This window comes from Garra rufa, chromosome 22 (assembly GCF_049309525.1).
Source record: "Garra rufa chromosome 22, GarRuf1.0, whole genome shotgun sequence".
Taxonomy (NCBI): Eukaryota; Metazoa; Chordata; class Actinopteri; order Cypriniformes; family Cyprinidae; genus Garra; species Garra rufa.
The window spans coordinates 2,614,301-2,639,142 of record NC_133382.1 but is presented as its reverse complement, the minus strand read 5'-3'; the positions used below and the strand labels follow the sequence as shown (position 1 = coordinate 2,639,142).

At 33.5% G+C, this 24,842-nt stretch overlaps 1 protein-coding gene across 1 annotated transcript; it reads right to left on the bottom strand.

Moving 5' to 3' along the window:
- Positions 1-4,235: 4,235 nt before the first annotated feature.
- On the bottom strand, positions 4,236-24,587 carry vstm4b (V-set and transmembrane domain containing 4b). Its single transcript, XM_073828358.1, has 8 exons — positions 24,461-24,587; positions 19,880-20,278; positions 11,475-11,528; positions 10,154-10,261; positions 7,410-7,443; positions 7,205-7,326; positions 7,052-7,116; positions 4,236-6,949 (listed from the first exon to the last, which is right to left on the bottom strand). Exons 1-8 carry the CDS (start codon positions 24,510-24,512, stop codon positions 6,824-6,826), a joined length of 960 nt encoding a protein of 319 aa, XP_073684459.1. The 5' UTR covers positions 24,513-24,587; the 3' UTR covers positions 4,236-6,823.
- Between the last annotated feature and the right edge of the window lie 255 nt (positions 24,588-24,842).

Sequence of the window (24,842 nt, the reverse complement as noted above, 5' to 3'; positions counted from 1 at the left end):
TGCTTCACACCTAAACACACACACACACACACACACACACACACACACACACACACACACACACACACACACACACACACACACACACACACACACACACACACACACACACACACACACACACACACACACACACACACACACACACAGATCTGCTTTCTGCTTCTGAGAAGCCAAACTCCCTCCTGTTTTCTTCTGCTCTTTCTGTCACATCTCCAGTCAGATGGACAGAGCCATGATGGGACACAGGAGATTTGGGATAATTGAGAAATAAAGTTTGCTGGCAACAGTTGATTAAGTGCAACATGGTTAAATAAAATATGAGAAAATTGTATTGTAAAATCAGTATCATGAATTATATTGCATCATTGAGTTGAGTGAATTGTTAAATCCTTAAGGCAAGACACTGCAGGTGAATAGGGTAAAAAAAAAAGTTATTACCTCACTTACCCATTTAATTGATTACATTGATAATTGCAAACATTTTTTGTATTACAAGTTTTTTAAAATGTTAGGTTTAAATATGCAAACGAGGCATTATTTAATAAAATATGTGCTAATTTGCATACATTTCTAGTACAAAAATCTAAACACTGGATGTAGTCAGTTTCCTTTTTTTGACTTATTAGAGTCAAATGTTTTCACAGAGGGGATTTGGGGAATCTCATTTTGTCACGACATAATTCAGAAAATACATGGAACAGACAGAAAACAATGTTTTTTTACCATTTCTGGGGGAATAAAATGTTTTATAAAATCAATATTCATGAATAAAAATGTAAAGTTTGGTGTGTGTAAGAGCTACTGAAGTGGATATTCATGGCTCAGTGTAGGAGAAAAAACTCATTCTGATAAATCTATTGACACAAATAGATAAAAGTGTTATAAAAGAAACACTTTTTCTTTCCACTAGTCTGAAAAACACTTTATGAAACACCAAAAAGCCCAAAATCGTAGTTTTCCATTCTGTGGCACCTTTAAATCAATATCTCATTTACAAACTCCCTTAAAAATCATTAAAGCTGTCACTCAACTTAGTTTGCGATCTCACAAAGCTCTATTATAATCAATGAAGCTGTCTCCACTGCACAATCAATCTCTTATTTACACTCTCTCTACTCTTTGTTTATGAAAGGATTTGTGAGATATGTCTGTGATACATTACTCAACGTTGCAAAGAACACACAGAAACCTTTGAAGCTTCAGATCACGTCAGTCGCACATGGTGCTCCTAAATATTTTTTAACACTTTCAAGCAGTAGTTTTTTAGTCTCAAATGCAAAGTATCTTTACTGTCACCTCGTATAATAACCCACTTTATAACTGACGTGACTTCAGTCTTTATGAATTCTTCATTCCCCGCTCTAGTAAACAGCTTGCAGATCTCTTGTTTTGAAAATGATTAAACTCTCTCTCTCGTATTTTCCATTAAAGGAAGGTGTTAAAAGCTCTGAGATGTTCTCTGGAAAACTGGCAAAGGGATTTTGAATCAAGGATGTGGTTTTTGCTCAGTTTTTTGGTTTTAGGACATGTGCAGACCTCAGCTGACCTACTTCATAAACATTTACCTGGAAGACGTTCAAGAAATCTTGTCTGAGACTCATCCGACGGTCAAGAAATAGAAACCTTTCTTTTACAAGCTAATTTTAAAGTCTACTTTTGGTCTAATGTTTCACTGGCTTTGGTGTGTCTCCTCAGACTTATTTTAGGTTTATTTAGGGCATGTTAAAGCAACACAAGCAAAGTTTTCCTTCCTCATTTGGTGAAATGTTTAAGGTGACTCATGAGTGAAACAGATTTCAACAAACTCTTGCGGTGTTGGGTGTAAAGCAGCACTTTTGTCCTTTTGATTAAGACTATAATTGTAGGATGACGAATGTAAAAGCATTCAGACACACTCAGATTTTTTTTTACTTAGGTGTGTTGAAGGCGTAGTTTGTGTAAAAATGAAAATTTGCTGTTAATTTACTCACCCTCCAGCTTTTTCTTCTTCTTCATTAAACATTAAAGAAGATTTTCAGATAAAACCATGGTCCTGATGATTCATAAAATCAATGAAAAGGCTGTTTTTTTTCCTCCCAGTATTTTGCCTATTTTTTTTTCACCTTTGCATAAATTAAATAGCCACTATTTACTTTTTACAGTTTTGTCTTGCTTTTCAAAGAACAAAATCAGTTACAAAACAACTATTTAAAAATATTCACTTAACACTGGAAATTTGTAACATTCTAGTAGACATTATAGCCTTCCAACCAAGCACAATTTAAACTGAACACAACTGAACACAATCTTGCTACTCAAGCAGTGAATGAACATTTGATATATATATTTATTTGCTGCTTTTCCAGTTTGCATTTACTGACACTTTTACCTTCAATACTTGAGTACATTTAAGATGAAAAAGTGCAATAAATATCACATACTTAAAGACTTTTACTCAAGAAATTTAATTAATTTATTTTTTTTTTTCTAAATGGTGACTTCAACTTCTACCAAAGTCATTTTCTGGTAAGATATCTGTACTTTTACTCAAGTATGGCTTTCAGGTACTTTATACACCAGTATCAGTCTTTGGTTTGAGTCAAACTGTTTCCTCAGTTCGATGACTGTTGGAGGAATAGGAGCACTGAATCAGTTCATTCATCACAGGATCAGATACACCGCTATTTTGACTCTTTTCCAGTCGGAGTGTCTGTCATGCATCTGAAAGTGAATTTTGATTGAGTGACTTCTAGATCTGTGCTACTCGAGCCGCAGTGTTTCAGAAGATTCACTTTGATTTGTGAACTAAAAAGAGCCGATTCAAAAGAATGATTCGTTCGTGAATCGGACAAAATTTCTGACCGTTTCTCCAATGCTCTGGCACTGAAAAAATGAATAATTGAAGTGGTTGCAATCAGTTTATTTTAGCTACATTTAAATATAAATTAGTTGACAAACGTTCAACATTTTTTTTATTTAAATGCAGCTAAAATATATAAATTAAAACCACTTACTTAAAAAAAAAACTGTAAATTCAATGAATATTTTTTCAGTTTATGTTGTAAATAATGTTCAATTTCTTGCACAGACTGATCGTTACCCTTCGTAAGACCTCAATATATCACCAGGAGCCATGTAAATAAATTTAATTTGGCTTGCATTACTTTTTTGGAATCTCAAAGTGAAGGTCGCTTCTGCACTGTAAAAAGTTTTAACCAGTTTCAACTTCAAAACCTAAGTTTAGAAGCTGCCTTAAGATTTTAAGTTAAATCAACTTAAGCCATTTAAATAAACTCATTCTTATTGTAATAAGTTAAAATGACTTAAAAACTTAAGGCAGCTGCTGAACTTAGGTTTTTAAGTTGAATCTGGTGAAAACCTTTTACTGTGTGGGTTACATTTTATATATGTGACCCTGGACCACAAAACCAGTCTTAAGTCGCTGGGGTGTATTTGTAGCAATAGCCAAAAATACATAGTGTGAGTCAAAATTATTGATTTTTCTTTTATGCCAAAAATCTTAGGATATTAAGTAAAGATCATGTTCCATGAAGATTTTTGGTAAAATTCCTACTATAAATATATCAAAATGTAATTTTTTATTAGTAATATGCATTGTTAAGAACATAATTTGGACAACTTTAAAGGTGATTTTCTCAGTATTTTGATTTTTTTTTTGCACCCTTAGATTCTAGATTTTCAAATAGATGTATCTCGGCCAAATACTGTCCAATCCTAACAAACCATATACCAATAGAAAACTTATTTATTGAGCTTTCGTATAACGTATATATCTCAGTTTTGTAAAATTTAACCTTATGACTGGTTTTGTGGCCCAGGGTCACATATCACACAGGACCACGGTTTCAGCTAAAAATCTTACTGTTCTACCGAAGGAAAAAGTCATCTTTGATGACCTACAGATGAGTAAATTAACAGCAAGATGAGTAAATTCATTTTTGGCTGAACATTTCAATAGCCGTCAGGAATATTAAGAGTAAAAAGTGACAGAATGAAATTAGATCTTCATCTCTTTGATTCACTCCAGATACAGTACTGCTTTCTAACGTGGTACTGCTTTCATTTCCGAAACCCCCAGAATGAAACCCCCATTTAAACACAAACACATGTGAAACTTTACCTCATACAATCCCACAAATCACAGTTCACACGAACCCCCACAGAAATGACTTTTTAGAGTCAGAATTTGGACACACACAGTAAAAGCAGTCAAGTTTAGTCATGTCGTTTCACATAGAAATGTTTAATTTACAGTACACTTAAACAGAAGAGAAAAACAGTATATTTTCGGCATGTGTTGAGCAGAGGGTCTCAGTACGTCATTCACAGATGGTTCTTGTTAGTGGTGAAGGCGGTGGGCTCTCAGGACCCTTTACATTTCACAGTTAAAGAACTTTCTTACACACCGTACATCTGTGATAGTGTCAAAAACCCTTCGAGTGAGTGATTGTGATCTATTTATTCCTAAAGATTAAAGACAGACACTTGAGAGGTCAGATTTAGTGGTGCCTCTATGTCTGTTCCAGATATACGGATACGCCTTGATATTTCATTAGCTTTCCATTATTAAATCCAAAACCTTCTTCCATTAAAAGAAGTCATAAAAAAGAAAAGAAAAACAAACAGGGTTGAGCAATTCGACAGATTTAAAGGAATTCTCCGGGTTCAATGCAAGTTGAGCTTCTGTGGCCTGCTTTCCTTTACCACAGGAGTAATTCAGGCTTGTGAAAACAAACAAACAAAAATCCCATTAACAGTAATGTACTTACACTGCACAAAATCCAGTACAAAGATCTAAACATCCTTAAAACAAGATACATTAACTTAAGAAGCAAAATACTGAAAGATTCATGACAATTAAATAAGTTTAACCTTAATAAAAAAAAGCAAAATAAGTTTTCCCTTTTAATTTTTTCTTTCAAAGCTTAAATCCATCTATTTTTCATACAGTTCTCAGAAAACAAAACTTAACCCTTGTGCTTTGAAAAAAAAAAAAGTTACACATAGGTGCAGAATGGACAAAAACTGTCATAAAAATGTGATTTTATTAATATTTTTTTCCACTTCATAGACGTCAAATTTTTAACCAGCATATCTATGTTCTATACATAGATACCAAACATTCATTAATTTTCAGATTTGTAAACCTTTAAATGCTGGTTTGTTTGCATAATGCCACAGGTGTTTTTTTAATGAAAAAATTATTATTTTTTTCTTTACTTATTATATTCATGGGTGTGTCAGTGAAGAACAATAACATTCATTTTGAGGCATTTAGATTTTTATGTAGTGTTAGATTTAAAAAAAAAATGTATATGCCAAATTTGAGAAAATGGCACAGTCTAGTAATAAATGGTAAAAATGTAAAATTTGAAGCCTTGCCGGTAGAATGAATGCCTATTAGCAAATATTGCATCATTTTATAGTCAAATGGCCCTGGGATAAAAAAAATTGCAGTTTTAATGGGTTTCAATCTGGACATTTTTGTCCTTAAGGTCCTGAGTGTGAATATTTTTTGTACGAAAGGGGAAATTTATTTTTTGAAGGAAATGATGGTGAAATATTAAAATTTAAATAAAAATAAACACCTGAGCCAAAATGTATGCAGTTGGCATTAACACAGGCACACTTGTAACAAAAAACTAAACTGAAATGGACAAAAATCAAGGTCGCACAAGGGTTCGTATTTTTGCATTTTGCTTTTTAAGTTGTAACAATGTTTAGTTTTACTGAGTAAGAGAATCATTTTATAATGAAAGTCGTGCACACTAAATTATAAAGTCGTTGTGATTAAATTACTTATTAGCTGGTCTATTTAATAATTTATGCACAAACTAGCAAAGTTATCTTAAAAAGATGAGATTTAACTATTCACAAAGTACTGTTAAATGGAAAAAAATTGACGTTGGTGATGCATAACTAATTACATCTGCCTAAGAAAGTAGTCCCATCACCAAACAAGCAGTTTAAACAATTTTACAGCTCAAATAACACATCTATTTACAGAATAATTAATATAAGTTGAAATGCATAAAGCGCAAGCCACAGAAACTGCTCATAGAGATGAATTTGTATTGAACCCAGAAGATTCCTGAAAAAAAGATTTGTGCAAAATGTCCTCATATAAATTACTAGTTATTTAAAGATGCATCTGGTTTACCTTTAAAAAAAAAATCTTTTGCAAATGTTGTTTTTGAGACTGGTTGGCTACAATATTTATGTGCCTTTTAGATACAGTTTGCAGTTTTCGGATGACAGTAATTTAGATTTGCTAAATATAAAACTTTTTTTGGTCACAGATAGAACATCAACATAAAAAGCTTTTCTTACTTAGATTGTTGTCTTGTTTCCAGCCAAAATATTTAAAAATTCTTAAACCAAGAAAGATTTTCTAGACGATTAAAACTTATTTTCTTGTTTTCAGAAGTTTTTGAGTAGTTTTTGTTTGAAACAAGCAAAATAATCTGCCAATGGAGTAAAAAAAAAAAAAAAAAAATTCTGTTTAAAAAAACAAGATTATTTTTGCTTACCCCATTGGCAGATTATTTAGCTTGTTCTAAGCAAAAACTCAAGTAATTTTGACTTGTTTTTAACTGAAAACAAGAAAATAGTTTCTACTTGTCTAGAAAATCCTACTTGATATTTTGGCTGGAAACAAAACAAAAAATCTAAGTAAGAAAAGCATTTTGTTGCAGTGTAAAGTATATCCATATACAATATGTACAGTTCACTTAAGGTTGCATGTATAAAACTTTAGAAAAAAGGTGAGGAATAAAATCAATGTTGTGTTATTATAAATAAAGTTCTCTTTGAGAAATTGCTACACAGGCTTGTCCTCAAAGAGTATCTGAGCGTACACTGTTCCTGTCTTTGAGGCCTTGGCTTCAGGCAGAGGCTTCATGAGTTCCAGCTCAGCGTACGTCAGACTCTCCTCTGCAATTTTGGGCTGTTGGTTCGGGAAACAAAAGCAGAGTTACAGCTCACATAAAAACATTACATACAACAACTGGCAGTACAAATTTCTGTGTATTTCACTCATTTGACTTACCAAAACCACTTTTCTGGGCTGAGGTTTTAAAAGCTTCGGCTTTCGGATTTTGTCTGCAATAGGGGCTGAGATGGAATATTTGAGCTGTTTAAACTGTATAAACTGAGATTTATACATATAATGTGGCATATAGAGGTCATTTTGGGAATCTACCTTTAGCTGGTATCTCTGGTGGTACGTCTGGCTGCTCCATGCTTTTATTTTTCTTGTACCTCCGCACCTTTTTGGGAAGAGCTGGAGAGAGACTGACCACACTAGTGACCGTCTCGCCTGAACTGGACACACATGGACATGGTTTCAGTTTGTGAGGAAGGTTATCCTTCTCATCTGCAGTTATATTTTTTTCATGTTTTCTCACCTGTTCTGTGGGCTCTTCACCAAATGATAGTTTTCTGTTAAACAGGAGCATATGAAAAAACATTATGTAATTATGTATATCATTAGAAAGCATCATTAACATGCACACTGAAGGTCACCCAAAAATGACAATTTTGAGTTTGTTTCTTCATCAGATATTGAGAAATGTGTCATTCCATCATTTGCTCACCAATGGATCCTCTGGAGTGAATGGGTGCCGTCAGAATGAGAGTTCAAACTGCTGATAAAAACATCACAAAAATCCAAAAGCAATCCACACCACTCCAGTCCAGTCCATCAGTTAACATTTTGAAAAGAGTGTGTGTTTGTAAGAAACAAATCCATCATTAAGACTTTTAACTTTTGACTAATATACAAGTCCTCTCTCCATAAAAGTCGTCTGGTCTGAATCAGGAGAGATCAAGCACTTTTTACAAGCCAAAACAGTTTAAACAGCTCTAAACAAATATGTGACTGGATTTTAATTTGAGAGGACTACAGAAAATGGTCTTTTTCATTTGAGGAAGTGTTTTTATGAATCACAGATTTGTATATTGGCCAGGTTTAAGTTTAAAACTCACCCCCTTGTTATCCAAGATGTTTATGTCTTTCTTTCTTCAGTCGTAAAAAAAGTATGTTTTTTGAGGAAAACATTTGAGGGTTTCTCTCCATATAGTGGACTTCTATGGTGCCTGTGAGTTTGAACTTCCAAAATGCAGTTTAAATGCAGCTTCAAAGGGCTCTAAACGATCCCAGCCGAGGAAGAAGGGTCTTATCTAGCAAATTGAAATTGTTATTTTCTAAAAAGCTCTGCATGAACTCTGTATTCCGGTTCAAGACAGTTAGGGTATGTCAAAAAACTCCCATCTCATTTTCTCCTCCAACTTCAAAATCGTCTTACATCGCTGCAGAAGTACCGACCCAGTGAACATGCAAAGAAGATCAAATGCCCTTTACAAAAAAGGTAAAACAGCGATGTAGGACAGTTTTGAAGTTGGAGGAGAAAATGAGATGGGAGTTTTTCAACATACCCTAACTGTCTTGAACCGGAATACACAGAGTTGACGCAGAGCTAGACAAGGCGAGCATTTAAGGTTAAAAAGTATATCAATTGTAATTTTTTTTTTCTTAAATAACTAGGGGTGTGACAAGACCCTTATCTCACCATACACGAGATTGGGTTCACAAGAAGAAATCCTTTTATTCAACAACAAAAAACACAAAATGCAAAAAAATAGAGGTGCATTTTGATATGCACTTGTACTTTATGATCTTAAAATGCAGTAATAAATATGTTAACTAATGCTGCATGATTCTGGATAAATTGAAAAACTATTTTCTTTTATAAATTAGAGATCACGAGTCTGAATAAAGAAAGGATTAGAAATCTAAACAAAATTACGTAATTTACTAGGGGTTCTGACAGAATGTTCATTGCTTAAGTCTATATTTGAACAAAATTAAAGCCAGTGTCTCAATTAATGAAAGTTTCACTATTGGAATCTCTTGAATGTATAATTCAATGACAAATACTTTTTTTAAAGGTGCACTTGTCGCCACCTCCTGGCGGAAGAGGATAAGTGTTACACCACATACCTGATAGAAGATACTTTCGTTTTGATCGCTACTGTAGAAAGTAAGTGTTTATACACTGCAAAAAATGCTTTTCTTACTTAGATCTTTTGTCTTGTTTCCAGCCAAAATATCTAAAAATTCTTAAATCAAGAAGGATTTTCTAGATGAGTAAAAATTATTGTCTTATTTTCAGAAAAAACAAGCCAAAATTAAGTGATTTTTTCGTAGAACCAGCAAAATAATCTGCCAGTGGGATAAGAAAAAAATATCTAATTTCAAACAGAAAACAAGATTATTTTTCTTACCCCATTGGCAGATTATTTTGCTTGTTTCAAGCAAAAACACACTTAATTTTAACTTGTTTTTTTTTTTCTGAAAATAAGACATTAATTTTTACTAGTCTAGAAAATCCTTCTTGATTTAAGAATCTTTAGATATTTTGGCTGGAACCAAAACAAAAAATCTTAGTAAGAAAAGCATTTTTTGCAGTGGCACCGCTGAATCGTTGTCATTCATGAATAAGATCGCGTGGGTGTTTGAATAGAGATTGTGATATTTTAACAATTATTCATGCAGCTCTAATGTAAACTCTGCAAAATGTTTTGCCATGATATCGCCACGAGATCTCGTCACACCCCTAAAAATAACTCATTGTTTCACTAGATAAGACCCTTCTTCCTTGGTTGGGATTGTTAAGAGCCTTTTGAAGCTGCATTTAAACTGCATTTTGGAAGTTCAAACTCACAGGCACCATTGAAGTCTACTATATGGAGAGAAATCCTGAAATGTTTTCCTCAAAAAACAATTTCTTTATGACTGAAGAAAGAAAGACATGCACATCTTGGATGATTTCTCTTATTAAACATCTTAATGATTCTTACAAACATACATCTTTTGTCTTCTCAAGACGTAAATTGATAGACTGGAGTGTTGTGGATTATTGTGCTGTTTTTATCAGCAGTTTGAACTCTCATTCTGACGGCACCCATTCACTCAAGAGGATCCATAAGTGATGGAATGACACATTTCTACAAATCTGATAAAGAAATAAACTCATCCACAACTTACAGTCTGATAGTGAGTATATTTTCAGCAAATGTTATTTTTGGGTGGCCTGTTCATTGATTGGTATCTGACTATTTTTTTTATCACCAACAGCAGAAATCATACCTTTTAATCGTCTCTTCCTCTGCAGATACTGACAGCTCACAGCTATAGTGAACATGCACATGCACAAGAGCCCAACACAACACACCAGCACAGCACACAGATACACATCTGAAACACAAGAAAAATACACTAATGCAAACTGTATGTTCAATGCACAGAAATTATACACACAACACAGCAGTAACAACACATTACATTATTCTGTATAACCTTGATGTATTAAGGTAAATTTACTCACTCGCCTCATGACCTCAAATGCATTTTTCTTTTTTCTTTTTTGTTTTAATCACTTTATATTACTCTTTTCCAATATACTGTAAACAGGTTTGATGTCAATGGCATTTGGCCAAGAAACACAACAACCAGAAACATTTAATGGCACAGATATCAAACCTGATATGAAATGTCCTATTTAGTCTCAATTCAAATTTAGAGAATAATGCAAATTTGGTAGCACTTTTGAATAATGGTCCATCATAAAAAGGTTAATAGTGATAATCAGAAAATATTTTTCACTTAAAAATAATATCTCTGATTTGGTAATACATGAGGAATTAGTAATGCATTTTTCGACCATGTTTACAGTAAAAAATAAATACAATGAAAATAAATGAATAAAAAGTCATTGTTATTTAATAGTTATTAATGAATTACTATTTTAACGGATATTGTTAATGTGAATTATTATTGTTATTAATGGTTATCATAATAATTAGTTGTATTTGATTACATAATAGGGACGTATCTCAGTCCCCAATTCATTTTAATTCAAGTAATTAGTCATATTAATTAATAGTAATTAATTCATTATTTTTCACCCAGAGCTGTTGTAATAATTTAAGAAGATTAGGAATATAGTGCATATACATTTATATGGTTCTTTCAGGTCCTGGTACCCATTCACTTTCAATATATGGAAATGACCCTTACGAAAATTAACCGTTTTTTTTTTTTTTTTGTAGAATTGTAGTAACCATGTTTTTTGGCATATTGACTACTATATGTATAACCACAGTTAAACTATGTTTAGAGTAGCATGTTTTATTTGTAGTAAAACCTTGGTAATTTTTTAAAGGGGTATGATAAACAGCAAGACCCTGTGATATTCTTTTCTAGGAAATTTGTTGAGTCAGTTCCATATAAAGTATGTAATATTTATTTGAAACATGTTTCAACTTTTTAGTGAACTGCGTCTTTAAGTAAAACTGAAATTTTTTCCATTTCTATTAGACTATTCACTGCATTTGAAACGTGTTTAGTAACACTTTTTTTTTTTTTTTTGGTCCAAGACAATATGGTTGAACACAGTTTTGTGGCTTACCTTCAAACAGACTCCACAGTTCCTCCTTTGGTTTGCCGGCTGGGAGAACATGGACTGCGAGAGGAAGAAGAGAGAATTGCACACTCATCACTGTGGCTCCAGACCCTCGTAATTACATGGCACATGCAGTTAAATCAAGCAAATTGCAGGGGCAATAGTGTGTGGGATGACAGCAGTGAGGCTTTCCCTCTCTCTGGATATGGCCCTGGCTAACACCCACTGTGATGCCCTGAAATACCCAGAACCACAGCAGCTGACGACAGTAAGACTAGCTGGCCCAACAAACACAGCCACCTCGGCTACTGAGGAAGCTAAACCACCTATTTGGGTGTGCAACAGACCACTAAAGCGCAAAACTGATTCACGTGAATCAAATGAGTTGAATTGATCTGGTGTGATGTTAGCAATGGAAGTGTAAGTTAAGAAATAAAACAGTAAAGACTGTGTTTTATTGTTTATATGATATACACTACTGCTCAAAAGTTTGGGATCAGTAAGATTTTAAAATAAGTTTCTTATGCTCATTAAGGCTGTGTTCATTTGATCAAAAATACAGAACAATTATATTATGAAATATTATTATGTAAAACAATGCTTTTTCTATATTAATATACATTAAAATCTAATTTATATTTGTAATTAAAGTTGAATTTTCAGCATCATTACTCCAGTCTTCAGTGTCACATGATCCTTCAGAAATCATTCTAATATACTGGTTTTCTTTTATTTTTTTATCAATGCTGGAAACAGTTGTGCTGCTTAATATTTTATGGAACCTTTTTTTTAGGATTCTTTGATCAATAAAAGGTTAAAAAAAAACAATTATTTAGAATTGAAAGGTTTTCTAACCAAATGCTTTTCGAAAGTTTGGGGTTAGTACATTTTTACATTTTTATTCTTTTTTTTTTTAAAGAAACTAATGCTTCACTAATATATTCACCAAGGATGTGTTAAATTAATAACACGTGATAGCATATATTTACACTATCAGAAAAGATTTATATTTTGAATAAATGCTGTTCTTTTTAACTTGTTATTCATCAAAGAATCCTAAAAAAAAATGGCAGCACAACTGTTTTCAACCTTCATAATTCTAATAATAAATCAGCATATTAGAATGATTTCTGAAGAATCATGTGACACTTAAGGCTGGAGTAACAGCTGACGAAAATTCAGCTTTGATCACAGGAATGAATTATATTTCAAAGTATATTAAAATAAAAACTGTTATTTTATATTGTAGTAACATTCTGCAATATTACTGTTTTTTTCAGTATTTTTGATCAAATAAATGTAGCCTTGATGAGCATAAAAGCCTTCTTTAAGAATCATTACGAGTCCTACTGATCCCAAACTTTTGAGTGGTATTGTATGTATCATTAGTACAACCCAATCTCATTGGAAAACATAACTGGAGACACTTGTTCAAAATTGTATGATGTTGCTTTTTGTGATTTGCACTAAAAGTCTATTCAGTTTTGTATGAAACCGATAAACGTAAATCTAGCAACATTTTATTACATTGGTTTTTGTACGTATCTTAGCAGTTTAAAAATGAAATTTACGGTGAGTGGTGCTAAAAGATTAATGCTCTATCGCATAAAAAAAAAAAAAAAAAACATAGCACCTCAACCCTAAACCTAACCGATAGTGTTAACATAGACAAACAGGAGATAATGCATTTGCTGAAACAACGCTGCTATTTTTTCTTGCTTCTACAAGTCTTTGTGCTCTTTTATTGTGACTTCACATTGCAAATGCAATGCTGTACCAGGTGCGCTCCCAAGCAAGTTTACTGCATCAAAAAAAGCCACGCATATGGAGCTGTTTAAGTAATGCAAATGTCAAAATGTATTTGTTTGTTTTACTGTCACTAGTGTTCATTTCCAGCTGGGAACTGCAGTGAGTTGAATGTAAAGATATGCTTTTGGAGTTGCGAAACTAATAGTTGTATTACTAATATTAAGCTTGTTATTCTGTACTTCATTTTAACTTCATTTTTTGGGCCTTTATGCATTTTCTTTATAGAATAAGAGAAAAGAGCAGAGGGGACACTTTGGGGAATTTGAGTCTTATTTAGAGTCAATATGAAAAAAAAATAGCATCTATACTAAACTCAACCCTAAACCTAACTGAAACTGTTAACATAAACAAAAAGGAGATGATAATACATTTGCTGAAACAACTCTGCCATTTTTTCTTGCTTCTACAGGTCTTTGAGCTCTTTTATCGTGACTTGTGTTTCACAAGACTCTAGGTACTTCACATTGCAAGTGCAATACTGTATCGGGTGCGCTCCCGAGCAAGTTTACTGCATCAAAAAAGCCACGCATATGGAGCTGTTTAAGTAATGCAAATGTCAAAATGCATTTGTTTGTGTTTTACTGTCACTAGTGTTCATTTCCAGCTGGAAACTGCAGTGAGTTGAATGTATAGATATGCTTTTGGAGTTGCGAAACTAATAGTTGTATTACTAATATTAAGCTTGTTATTCTGTATACTTCATTTTAACTTCATTTTTTTGGACCTTTAAGCATTTTATTTATATAATAAGAAAAAAGAAAAGAGGGGACACTTTGGGGAATTTGAGTCTTAATTAGAGTCAATATGAAAAAAAAAAATAGCATCTATACTAAACTCAACCCTAAACTTAACTGAAAGTGTTAACATAAACAAAAAGGAGATGATAATGCATTTGCTGAAACAACTCTGCCATTTTTTCTTGCTTCTACAAGTCTTTGAGCTCTTTTATCGTGACTTGTGTTTCACAAGACTCTAGGTACTTTACATTGCAAGTGCAATACTGTATCGGGTGCGCTCCCGAGCAAGTTTACTGCATCAAAAAAGCCACGCATATGGAGCTGTTTAAGTAATGCAAATGTCAAAATGCATTTGTTTGTGTTTTACTGTCACTAGTGTTCATTTCCAGCTGGAAACTGCAGTGAGTTGAATGTATAGATATGCTTTTGGAGTTGCGAAACTAATAGTTGTATTACTAATATTAAGCTTGTTATTCTGTATACTTCATTTTAACTTCATTTTTTTGGACCTTTAAGCATTTTATTTATATAATAAGAAAAAAGAAAAGAGGGGACACTTTGGGGAATTTGAGTCTTATTTAGAGTCAATATGAAAAAAAAAAAACATAGCACCCATACTAAACTCAACCCTACACTTAATTAAAAGTGTTAGCATAAACAAACAGGAGATGATAATGCATTTGCTGAAACAACTTTACCATTTTATCTTGCTTCTACAAGTCTTTGAGCTCTTTTATTGTGACTTGTGTTTCACAAAAACGCTTAACATTGCAAGTGAATGCTGTACCGGGTGCGCTACCGAGCAAGTTTACTACGTCAAAAAAGCCACACACATGGAGCTGTTTAAGTGATGCAAATTTCAAAATGTATTTGTTTGTGTTTTACTGTTATTAGTGTTCATTTTCAGCTGGAAACTGAAGTAAGTTGAATGTATACATATGCTTTTGGAGTTGCAAAACTAATAGTTGTATTACTAATATTAATCTTGTTATTCTGTACTTCATTTGAGTCATTAAGCTTATTGTTTTATGTAGAATCTATATGCCACATTTGAAACAGAATTAGAATATAGAACATGAATGGTATTTCCAGCTGTGCATTCTTATTAACCACACTGCAAATGTCTCCTGCTTTTTCTGCTTGCACATGAACTACTATTTATTTCTCTATTCGTGGCTCCTGCAGAAATGTGCTTATTTTTGGAACTCTTGCTCATGCTTGACCAAACTGGGGAGGGACAAAAGCTCTATTGAGTCATATGGTTCAAAAAAGGAGCCAGATACAAGATCTACAGTGATTTACTGACGGCTTCTGTCACTGTACGGGATGCCAAAGGGAATTTGTTGAGGACCTCACAGATGCATGAATAGAAGATGCATGTTTCAATAGAGCAGCTGCATCAATTGACATATTAATGAGAGCATTCAGCCATGAAAAGAAGCAGTGAATATATGCAAGTGTATAAAAAGCAGGGTATTTAGCAACACTTAGACTTGATGGTCAGCCTGTCTTATATTCAACACGACAAGTTGCTTGCCATTGAGCAGTGGAAATAAAAATGGCCACAACAACAAAAAACGCATAAATAATACAACCCATTTATGTCAAATCCATTTTTTTTCTTTCGCAGAAACGACCTTCAATAAAGACTTTATTGATTTGCAGCACATTCTGACAAGAGTCATGCAAAACAACTCCCTACAGCGTCGTCAAACCCACAAACACGGTCAGTATTCCCTGCTTTCTCTGTGCTACTGTGTATTTAAATGTGCACCACATCCTCCCTCACATGGCAGAGATGCTCAATGCTTCTCCTTACAAACACTGTCAGTGGAAAATGTGATCTTGTTTTAGGAAACAGAACGTTTTGAGCTTAGTGGCTTGGTTTTGGACTCTTTTACTTGGATGACCTACTGTGAAATGAAGTACAAATCCTTATCTAAACTGAGTTGTTGGTTATGTTTTTGCATCAGGTTAAGTAGTGCAAGCATTAAAATAAAAACATGCCATTTATCATGTTTTTTACAAGTTTTTGAGCTCTTTTATCATAATTTGTGACAAGTGCAATACTGTACCGGGTGCGCTACTGAGTACATTTACATTAGTAAAGCCATATGTATGAAGCTTATAATGTGATGCAAACATTAAAATATGTTAGTTTACAAATCACACACTATAGTAAATGGCATTTAGAGGTCATAACATAGTATTTGTGTTTTACTGCTACTAGTTAATTTCAACTGGAAACGGCAGAGAATTTTATGTGGGTCAAAGACGAAAAAGCGTTTAAGCATAAAAAGAGTAAATATAATACTGCTTTAAATTGTTGTTGCTTTTCCGAAAAAAAAATCTTAAAGTTTTCTGTTTAATTTACCTGCACTTTTGTTTTTATTTTTCTGAGTAAAAAATAAATATCATACTTATTTCCCTAATTTACAGAAGACCACTAAAATGTCATTCAGTGTAACAATCTTGTCAGGCCTATTTACAACAAAAATTCATTTATGACACATTAAATTTATGATGATCACCCCAAATACTAATTAGTTGTAATTCTACATTTTTAATTTGCCACTAGGTTTTGCCCATTTGTCAGTAAGATTTTTTTTACTCATTTGAAACATTTAAATATGCTCCCTTATTCTTTTACATAATTTAATATGTACAAGTCAGAATAAGCTTGAATGTTTGAATTTCAACCAAATTTTGACATTTTATTCTATAAAAAAACATTTGAAACCATTAAAGTAGACACTTTGCTTACATTTAATGTTTTCTATGGACATAAAATCACTTTAATGTGGACAACCTAATGTCTTTGACCCATGTACCCAACACATTTTTCCAATGAGCCTCTGTTGGATTTGCCACTTGCTATTGCTTGATGTTAGTCAATTTGACAAACATTTGTAAACAGGAGGAGGCGATCAATAGTAGTTTTCGTAAGTATTCCCTAAAGGAAGAGACTGCAAGTTTTAAACGTTTGCTAGAAGTGAATTTTGCAGATGTTTGGCAGTACACTCACATGCAGCAGGTCTCACACACACATGGACTAAAAGCCACAACCATCCAATTTGGATTTGGTGATATCTTTAAGTAGGCCAGACGACGCCCACCCACAGCGAGCGCTGGCTCCCCTTTTTTGGGAAACTCTGATCTAGTAGAGTCCCTGACCCCGTTTTTCCTCTTTGCTGTGAACCCCTTCACATATGGGCTTATTTTGTCTTGAATCCAGAGTGCGACAGTCTCTCCGTCCTCCATGCCGCTCATGTGTCTGTCTGTACAGTAAGTTAGTAAAGGAAAACACCACTCCGCAGCCAGCGTCAACAGCGTCTGGCTGTCGCTACACTAGTGTTCACTTTGTTGTGAACTCAACTCGGACTGCCAAAAGACAGATATATAGCGCATAAATATTAGATCACATTTCCACATGTTTTTAATGGAAAATCAAACACATACAATGCCGAAGGAGTTTCTCGACATCTGTTGCTTATGCGGTGAGTATTTTGTCAGATGTCTCAAACCTCGAGACAGTTTAAGAGTCTAGATGAGAGAAACTCTCAACAGACGTCACTCACAACCAGGGGCAGAAACGAGCTTTTCCATATTCCATTATTGCTTTTTATGCATTATAAAATCAAAATTTCACATTGGTTTTTGTTAATAGCATGAAAAACAAAGCGGTTTTTCAAACTGGCTTAAAATTCTATACAGAAAGTGAGCAAAGAACGTTCCCCCGTCACTGAAACGTTCAATAACTCAACGTTCAACATTGGTTATCAAAATAAATCTTTAATGCATTGTGAGCTGATCTAAATATAATGCCTCAGTTGACCATTTTTATTCATGTTGCTTTAACCCTGAAAGTGTTAATTGATTAAGTTAGTTTGATTATGCATGGTTATTTTGGCCCTGTTTCATAAAGTTGAGGGGTTTATTTTGGTGTCATTTTTGCCACAATCCCTCCTTAATTTCCGACCCTGTTCACAACAGTATATGGACCAACCTCAGAGCTGCATGGAGGTTGCTTTTATATTAAAACATTCCAATACACTTTAAAATATATAAATTTAGAGCTTTTTCTACAATTCCAAAATTAAAGACCTTTCTAGATTTCTAGACAAGCACCATGGGCTTTTGAGTGGCACATAGGACTCGTCCCTTACCAGTTGTTTTTAGTTTACTTCACAGCCATGAACTATACTTCATTCAGTCCAGGCTCTTTGGACAAACATGTCTGTGTAAATGAACATGAATTTGGCAACTTTACACTAAAAGGTTAATGCTTTATCGAGTAAAAAAGTTGCAACGACCCTAAACCCGACCCTAAACCAAACCAATAACAAATGCGAACATCTATCTTTTGATTTTGTTTCTACAAGTCTTTGAGCTCTTTTATCATGTTTGGACTCATGACGGACTCATACTCGGTGCTTCATATCACAAGTGCAATGCTGTACCGGGTGCGCTACTGAGCAAGTTTACTATGCCAGAAAAGCCAAACATATGGAGCTGTTTATGTGATGCAAACGTCAACATGTATTCATTTACAAACAGTGCACTCTACTATCACAACAGTTCTTCTGTGGCTTTGATTGCAGTGAAATTGAGCAAAAACAGTCAATATTATGTCTAAAATGTAAGTCATTTAATTTTACTTGTTGATAATTCAATGTTGCATACATAAATCATAATCATAATTTCTGCACAAGTCTCTCTCACGTACTAATTTAGGATGCACAAGCCTCATTTATTTAGAAACTTTTAATTGATCAAAAATGATGCTAAGTACATTCATAATGTTAAAAAAGTTTGAAATGCTGTTCTTGTGAACTTTGTATTCACTGCAGAAACCTGCCGTTTTCAACCTAATAATACTAATACTAATACTAATAGATGGTTTTTGAGCAGCAAATCAGAATATTATAATGATTTCTGAAGGATCATGTGACACTGAAGACTGGAGTAATGATGCTAAAAAATTTGTTTTGAAATCACAGGAATAAATTACATTTTAAAATAGATTCAAATAGAAAACACATTTTAAATAGTAAAACTATTTCACAGTATTACAGCTTTTGCAGTATTTTGGATCAAATAAATGCAGGTTTGGTGAGCAGAAAATACTATAATAATATAATAATAATTTTTTTCCCCCCATTTTTGTCACATAATAAGGCAGACCATTTTCTATACTGTAATAAATGCTACAGTATGTCATCTTCATATACTTTATTCATTACCTAAAGATCTATTGTTGCAATCATGTGTTTAATGTCTTCATGTTTCCAAACGTTTCTGTTTTTCTGTGAAAACAACTGTTTACATATAGTGATAGCTGGACGCTTTTGTCCATATTAGGGATTTCCTTTTACAACTTATTTTACATGAGAATGCCCTCCGGCTTCATGTATGACAAAATTAATGTGATTTTCTACTTAATGCACTTTAATTGTGTGGAAGTAGTGCTGAGGTCTAACTAAAGATACTTAAGCATATTTGATGATCATATTTGATCATACATTCCATTTAATAGTGACATTAAAACACATTTTAAGCTTAAAGAAATGTTCATTGTGCACAAGTACTCTAATTACAATTTTTATATCAGGAAGTCTAAAGTGATATGTCAGTAAATGTGTTATTAGATTTAAACTATACTTATTATAAAAATAAACATATTTGAAATATATAACTTTTTTACTTGGTAATTAATGTGATCAAATTTGCATGATATAAAATGTGATCTATGCCCATGCTGACCGGCTAATTCCGATCCCTGGCCAGTCGATTGGTGCATCTCTAATTTTTACCCCAATCCCCTGTCAATTTCCAAATCCTGCTGACAAAAGCATATGAACTAACCTCGGAGATGCGTGGAGGCCGAGCTGTTGGTGGAAGCTTTCCATCGTTCCTGATGCTTCTTGAACTCTTGGACCCTGCAGCTGTAAAGACCCCTGTCCTGTTCGCTGATGTTCATGATGAGGAGGTTGTATATCTTGCCCTGTTTCACCACTGTCAGTTTCATTTTGGGCTTGCGGAAGCTCTTGGTGTAGTTTCCGTAGAATTTCGCTTTCTGCATGTTCACCCGCACCACCAGCAGCTCCTCTCCTCCCGATTCCGGCTGAAACATCCAGCGCACCACTGGCAGATTCGCCGACCGCCGCCGCTGGCTCACCTGACAGGACAAGGTGATGTTTTGTCCCTCTGCCACCACAGTGAACGGAGATGGAGTGACTGTGACATTGATAGCTGAGCATACATCTGCAATCAGAAAATATACAATGAATAAACATTTTATTCAGAGCGATGCACCATTTAAAGGAATAATTTACTCAAATATGAAAATATTAGGGATGCACCAAAATGAAAATTTTTGGCTGAAGCCAAATAAAAGTTTTTTTGTGGTTTTCCCCCATGTATGTTGTCAATTTTTTCACCTTTGCATAAATTAAATAGCCAATATTTGCTTTTTACAGTTTTGTCTTGCTTTTCAAAGACAAAAATCAATTTTAAAATATTTATTTAACGCTGAACATTTTTAACATTCTAGTAGACATTATAGCCTATCAACAAAGTACAACTCAACTTAAAATTAATAAGTTAGTAAAATATTCTTTGGCCAATTCTAAGACTCCCTTCTTGAATGAGGCATGTGTTTAAAATGAACAAATAAATGCAGCCTTGCTGAGCAAAGGAGAATGTTAGAATAAATGCATTAATAGAGCTGTTTTAATTATTGTTATTTTTGTCTTACTTTTCTATTTTATTTTACAGAACAACAGTAAAATGAAAATACTAACATTTATGAATGTTGACAACTGCAAAAAGACCTCAGTACTAGTTTTTGCTGACAGCAGCAAAATATTGTCATCTTTGGACTTTGAACCCTGGCTAAGGAGCTGCTGTCAGAATAAATACAATTGGTGTCTGGTGTATTAGACAACGGAATGTTCTGGAGTTGATTGACTAATGGATGATTTCAGTCATCATACAGTAAAAAAAGAGCCTTTTTTGTCGTAAATTAATCTTTTCTGAAGCAATAGTCTCATCACTGCTCTATAAGGTCTTGCTTTAATCAGAATATTTGTGATATTTGCCTTAAATTGATTTCTAGGACACTTTTTAAATTTATTTTCCTAACCTTATTACATGCATCATCATTTACATTAAATTCAGAAATTTTATCAATACGTTCAATTAGAATAACTAGACTCTGTATGGTTACCATTCATATTAAATCGGTATCAACAAACTCCATCTTTCCACTGCAGAGGAAAAACCCAGCATCGAAAATGCTATTTAAATGTATTTACTTTTGGACTGTTTAATGAAGATAAGAGGTTCCAAAAATGCATTTACACAGTAAAATTGCAAATACATAAATAATGTTATAAGATTAATGTTGTACTTTTTTTTAACATATAAATCTAAAATGTTGAAAAAATGCAATACTTTTAAATATGACAGTGAGTCACTGTCTTAATGAGTGAGTCACGGATTCAACCAGTTCGTTCAGTGACAAACCAGATTCATTAAATTAAATGCTAAATCATTTAATATTGAAACACCGCTGTGTGTTTCTCAGATTCACGACTGTTCTGCTGTGTCTTTACGTATAACTATTTCGTTAACAAATACGGTCAGTGATGTGTCTAAAATGTAAGTCCGTTAATATTAACTACTAGGTTATTGAACTACTGTTGTATAAAATCAATGTCATGTTTCCAATCGTAATGGTGCTTACCTATATAATATATTATACAATATTGATCTTGTTTTTCTACCGCAGTTTGTTTGTTTCTTTGTGTATGCTGTTGCGCCTATTAGTTTTAAAATTTCTGTGATTCTTCATACTTGATAGTCCGTTTTCAGTCACCGTTTACACTGTAAGTAATACAATCAGAATCATTCTCACCAAAGTTTCGGTGCTACGCTAGTTATTGTTTGTTATTGATATTTTAATCAGGTTACTTATCCGGTCGGACAAGTAAAATTATCCTTCACTTGCCCATTCACAAAATCCACTTGTCCCGGACAAGCGGACAAGGGTTAATGTCGAGCCCTGTATTTGATCATTTTTCGCTATCATTTATTCTGCCTTTTCGCTTATTCCGAATAATTTTGGTTGCTAAACATTCAGTGCATCCCTAGAAAATATGCTGATAATTAACTCACCCTCAGGCCATCCAAGACATAGACGAGTTTATTTCTTCAACAGATTTGGAGAAATGTGTCATTCCATCATTTGCTCACAGGTGGATCTTCTGGAGTGAATGGGTGCCGTCAGAATGAGAGTCCAAACAGCTGATAAAAGCATCACAATAATCCACAAGTAATCCACACCACTCCAGTCCATCAGTTAACATCTGGAGAAGACACCAAAGTCTATAATCCATAATATTGCTTTATAAAATGGTGGTCTGGTCTGAATCAGGAGAGAAATCTGCACAGATCAAGTCCCGTTTACAAGCCAAACAGCTCTAAACAAATATGTGGCTGATTTTGATGTGAGAGACAATTTGATTTGGTCTTTTTCACTGGAGGAAGTGGTATTATGGATTATGGAAGATATTTTGGCCAGAAGTGATGGTTTCAATTTAAAACGCTTTAATGATGGTTTTGTTTCTGATAAACACACAGCTTTTGTCTTCTGAAGATGTTAACTGTTGGACTGGAGTGGTGTGGATTACTTGTGGATTATTGTGATGTTTTTATCAGCTGTTTGGACTCTCATTCTGACGGCACCCATTCACTCCAGAGGATCCATTGGTGAGCAAGTGATGGAATGACACATTTCTACAAATGTGATGAAGAAACAAACTCATCTGAAGGTGAATACATACTTTTTTTTTGCAATTGTTTTTTTTTTTTTTGGGGGGGGGGGGGGGGGGTGAACTATTCCTTTAATAGTGTCCATATTCAAAAAAAAAAAAAAAAAAAAAAGAATTCCAACTGGATAAAAAATGATTAAACACTAGTAATTTCATACATAGAATCCCAGTTGTGTAAGCCAGCAATTTGTCCCCAGACTTTAAAGAGAATTGTAAAGCAATGCACGCTGGGAAATTAAAAGTAAAAGTCGTTCCAGACCCTCTTGCTGCTGCTTAATGAGCCTTTTTGACAGGCCATCTGGAGAACATTACTTGGGTGGATCTCAAACAGATGCCCCCACAAATTATCCAGCTCTGTATTGCATTAAAATGGTATATCAATTATAATGCATATATTATATAGATGTCTTGAGCAGCAAAAAAGCATATTAGAATGATTTCTGAATGACAGACTGGAGTAATGATGCTGAAAATGCAGCTTTGATAACAGGAATAAATTACATTTTACAACATATTCAGATAGAAAACAGCTATTTTAAGTTGTAATAATATTTCAAAATATTCCTGTTTATACTGTATTAATTATTGTAATAAAAGACATTACAATTTTATTTTGATACATAATTTTAATACAAGCATAATATTATCACATTATTTATATCTAATACCGAATATATTCTAAAAAAAAAAAAAAAAAAAAAAAACTACCTAAATTGTATAAAATGCTATAGTATATGAACATTAAATAATTACATTGAAGCAGAATATGTATTTATAAATTTCAATGTATATGGGTCAAAGATGTTCAGGATGTCCATGTCAAAAGAAATGTACAAAAGTGATTTTATTTCCTTAGAAAGCACATTAAATGCATGTATAGTGTCTACTTTTAAGGTTTTAAATACATTTTTGGAGAATAAAATGTCAACATTTGGTTGAAGTAATGTTGCATTGTCATTTGGTGGCTCAGAAAAACAAAAACAAAAATGCAATGAACAAAACTTTTTATTATTTTTTTGGAAAAACAATAATGTAAAGCAGTATTACACTTATTGTTTTTATGCTTAAACCCTTTTATGTCTTTGACCCATATTTATAGTCAAACATTATGAATCAGAATATATGTTCATTTAAATACTTAGTAATAAATCATGACCAGAAAGTTATAAATAGATGCAACATTTAAATCCACAAAATCTGTCGCAATCACAGTTTTCCATTTTTTAAAGAAAGAAAACAAACTAGTGTGTCATTTCTATCTGTGAGGATGTTGTGCTATTTATAAACTCAAAGTGACCACATGTATATATAGACACACACACACATACACATAGGATTTAAGTTACATACGAATAAGGGAGGAGTCAGAAACCACAACATACTCACAGCCAGAGAGAGAAAAATGCATCACCAAGAAAAAAAAAAGAAACAAAAGAAGGATAAATGATACACTACTTGCATTTATATCAATGCATTGTGCATATTACTACATGTGGACAATAACTTAAGCTTTATCTTCAAACTCTCAGAATCAACACATGAAAATAATATAAGCATGCATTAAAAACAGCAATTATTAAACAGCATCACAGCTGATGTTAAATCCACTTACGTTCTAGTAGGATGTTAGTCAGGAGAGCTGTTAGCACTGCAGAGATCTTCATTCTCCAGTCTGATGGGCTCCATGCAACTCCAGTTCAATCTCTTCACAAAAAGTGAATTCCTCTACTCTTTTTTCCTCTCCTTCTCTTCTGTGTAACCCGAGACAGGACACGCTCTGTTTTGACTTAGTCTACTCCCTCTCTCCTCCCCCTTTGTATAGGACTACACACAATACTTAATAAAGAACATGTCATTTCCATTTCAGGAGGCTGAAATGTACTTTTTCTTCAGTTATAAACAGTGCTAGTGAAACACTTAATAGCATATTGTGTGTTTATATCCCTTACGAAAAAGAAGTTTATTCAAGTGTGCTATTAGTATACTTCTTTTAA